The following is a 3,319-nucleotide window of genomic DNA, read 5'->3' on the forward strand; positions in this document are numbered from 1 at the left end:
AAAAGTCAATTATTAAAATTTTTTTGAATCCTATCTATATCCGATATATCTATCTATATCTAATCCGATGAAACCACGTGGGAGAATAGAAAATTAATTGTACCGACAGAATACTCGCCGCTATTGTAACACTGATTTCAGCTAAGACGACATCTTCTCGGTCATCTTAAGGCTGACGCAGATATCGGAAATCCACACAGGAAGAACGTGCGCGAACACGTACTTCAGATACGGAAGCCGTCAACAACGAAGAGGAAACGAACAACGAAAAGCTAAGTCAACCTAAATAAACATAATTTAAAAATCATTTATTTGCCAAAAAAAAAAAATATATGCGAAAATTCAATAATTAGCTCTCATAGTAAACGCCACCTATTCTGTTTCATAAATAAAATCAAATCGTAAATAATTCACAAATAAAACAAGGCAAAAAACGCCGCTGTAAATGTAGAATCAATAAATTATTGTCATTTATATAAAAAAAAAATTTTTTCTTTAATATTACGATCAAAAATTATCCTAATAATCAAATTTCTTTCAGCATTGTCATAACTATATAACATCGAAAAATAATCCCATTACATTAATTCGTCTATATAAATTCTCGCTTAAAAACAAAACGTAACAATAACACGAAACAAATTCCCGAGCGTATTCCGTAAACACCGCGACCGATAAGCAATAAATAAACCCGAGTCATTAACCCCACCATTTATTTTTTTCTAACAACGCGAAAAATACCAATCCGTAACATCCAAACACAGCAAAATCCAAAATATTTAAATAATTTTTTTACAAAAAAAATAAAATAAAATAATTTTTTTTAAATATCGCACAACGATGGCAACCAACGGCGAACATGAATATCAAGAATCGCAGCAAGTACAACCGCAGCTACAAGAACATACGGAAGTACACAAAGTCAGCGTGAAACTCCCACCATGTTGGAAAGAAAATATAACGCTTTGGTTCATACAAGCCGAAGCTCAATTTGCCACGGCAGGAATTACCACAGATGAAACCAAATATTATATTATATTAGCAGCACTGGATACGGATTCACTAAGAATTGTGAGCGACATAATAACGCGACCTCCAACAACAGGAAAATACACACACCTGAAAACAAACCTGATAGCACGACTGCAAGACTCCGACCAGAAGAAGCTAACAACCTTGTTAACAGGACTACAACTAGCAGACAGAAGACCATCAGAGCTAATGAGGTGCATGAAGGAGCTAGCAGGACCCAGTTTAGCAGAAAATCGTATAACAAAAACCCTGTGGCTACAGAGGCTACCTCAACAAGTCCAAGCAATATTATCAGCAACGAAAACAGAGAATCTGGACGAAATGGCCAACACGGCAGACAAAATAATGGACATATTGAGAAAACCGGAATTAAACAAAATAGACGAAGATCGACCATCCACAGCAGCACGGCAATACAATGCAACATGCGATCAACCAAGAAACGAAAATCTTAGTGACCTAATACTGCTGAGCCTGCAGAAGCAAATAGAACTACTAACGCAGGAAGTTAAACAACTAAAAGCGAAACACGAAAACGACAACTGGCAAGGACGCATGAGCCGCTACGACAACAGACGACAAGAAAACGGCCGATATAGAAATAAAAGCAGATCCCCATACCGAAGCATGTCTAGAGAAAATTCAAACGGCATATGTTTTTACCACAAGTTCAAAAACAAAGCATTCAAGTGTAGAAAACCATGCAGCTTCCAGCCGGAAAACGCCAACGGGGGGCCAAACTAGAGGCCTGTAACCCCCCTCATGATACATTCCGCCTCTTTGTTTACGATCGAAGGACCAACATGAAATTTCTAATCGACACTGGAGCCGACGTATCCGTGTTACCGAGGTCATACAACAACATAGAGAATTCACTCGCCTCCGACGAGACAACAACAACACTCTACGGCGCCGATGGAAACCAAATAAAAACATACGGTACAAGAACACTCGAATTAAACTTAAATTTAAGACGACCATTGAAATGGAGATTCATAATCGCCGACGTGTCAAGAGCGATACTAGGAGCCGATTTCCTACATAATTATAACTTAAGCGTAAACTTGAAAAACGCAACGTTAACTGACAACGTAACTGGATTAAAAGTAGACGGAAACACTTGCAAAAGTCCGTCTTCAAAAATTTCACTAATCAATAACAACTGTGAATATCACAAAATCATGGCTAAATACCCCGACATACTTAAACCAAAAATGGACATCGGACATAAAAAGAAACATGAAGTGAAACACATAATAGAAACAAAAGGACAACCAGTTAGTGCAAGGGCCAGACGCCTCGCACCAAACCAGCTTATCGCAGCAAAGAAAGAATTCAAACTGCTGATGGAACAAGGAATTTGCCGCCCCTCAAAGAGTAATTGGGCAAGCCCGCTACATATGGTGAAGAAACCCAACGGAGAATGGAGACCCTGCGGCGATTACCGACGTTTAAACGCCCAGACGCTACCAGACAGGTACCCGATACCTCAACTCCAGGACTTCGCACATAAACTCAACACAGCGAAAATATTCTCGACAATAGATCTGAAGAGAGCGTATCACCAAATACCAATGGAAAGCGAAGACATCCAAAAGACAGCCATAATCACGCCATTTGGACTTTTCGAATTCACCGCCATGCAATTCGGCCTATGCAACGCAGCTCAAACATTCCAACGATACATGAACAATGTAACAAAGAATCTAGACTATTGTTTCGTATACATAGATGACATACTCATAGCATCAACGAGCGAAGAAGAACATAAAAGACACCTCGAAGAAGTATTTTTAACCCTTTCAGAAAACGGTTAAATAATAAACGCAGACAAGTGCAGTTTCGGAAAACCGGACGTCAGTTTCCTCGGATACACTATAACATCGAACGGCATCACACCACTGCAAGAAAAGGTACAAGCAATAACACAATTCGAGACACCAAAAACCGCGAAAGGACTCCGACGTTTCCTCGGAATGATAAACTTCTATAGAAAATTTTTACCAAATGCAATAGAGACACAAGCTATACTATTTGACATGCTTCAGGGTTATGTAAAAAACGACCGGAGAGAATTAATATGGACACAAACGTCGACAGCCGCATTTAATAAATGTAAAGACGACCTGGCGACAGCAACGCTACTAGCGCACCAAACCATCGATGCCCACCTCGCTATAATGGTCGACGCCTCAGACAACGCAATGGGAGCGTCCCTACAGCAGGAAAACAACGGAACATGGCAACCACTAGGATTCTTCTCAAGGAAACTCACCCCAGCACAGAA

At 39.7% G+C, this 3,319-nt stretch overlaps 1 protein-coding gene across 1 annotated transcript; it reads left to right on the forward strand.

Moving 5' to 3' along the window:
• The first annotated feature begins 840 nt into the window (after window positions 1-840).
• LOC148300527 (uncharacterized) lies at window positions 841-1,776 on the forward strand. Its single transcript, XM_088274652.1, has one exon. The coding sequence runs from the start codon at window positions 841-843 to the stop codon at window positions 1,774-1,776; it is 936 nt and encodes a 311-aa protein (XP_088130778.1).
• The last annotated feature ends 1,543 nt before the right edge of the window (window positions 1,777-3,319 follow it).

Source organism: Brachycentrus maculatus, unplaced genomic scaffold (genome assembly GCF_059751285.1).
Source record: "Brachycentrus maculatus isolate JH-2025_06_01 unplaced genomic scaffold, ASM5975128v1 h1tg000698l, whole genome shotgun sequence".
NCBI lineage: Eukaryota > Metazoa > Arthropoda > Insecta > Trichoptera > Brachycentridae > Brachycentrus > Brachycentrus maculatus.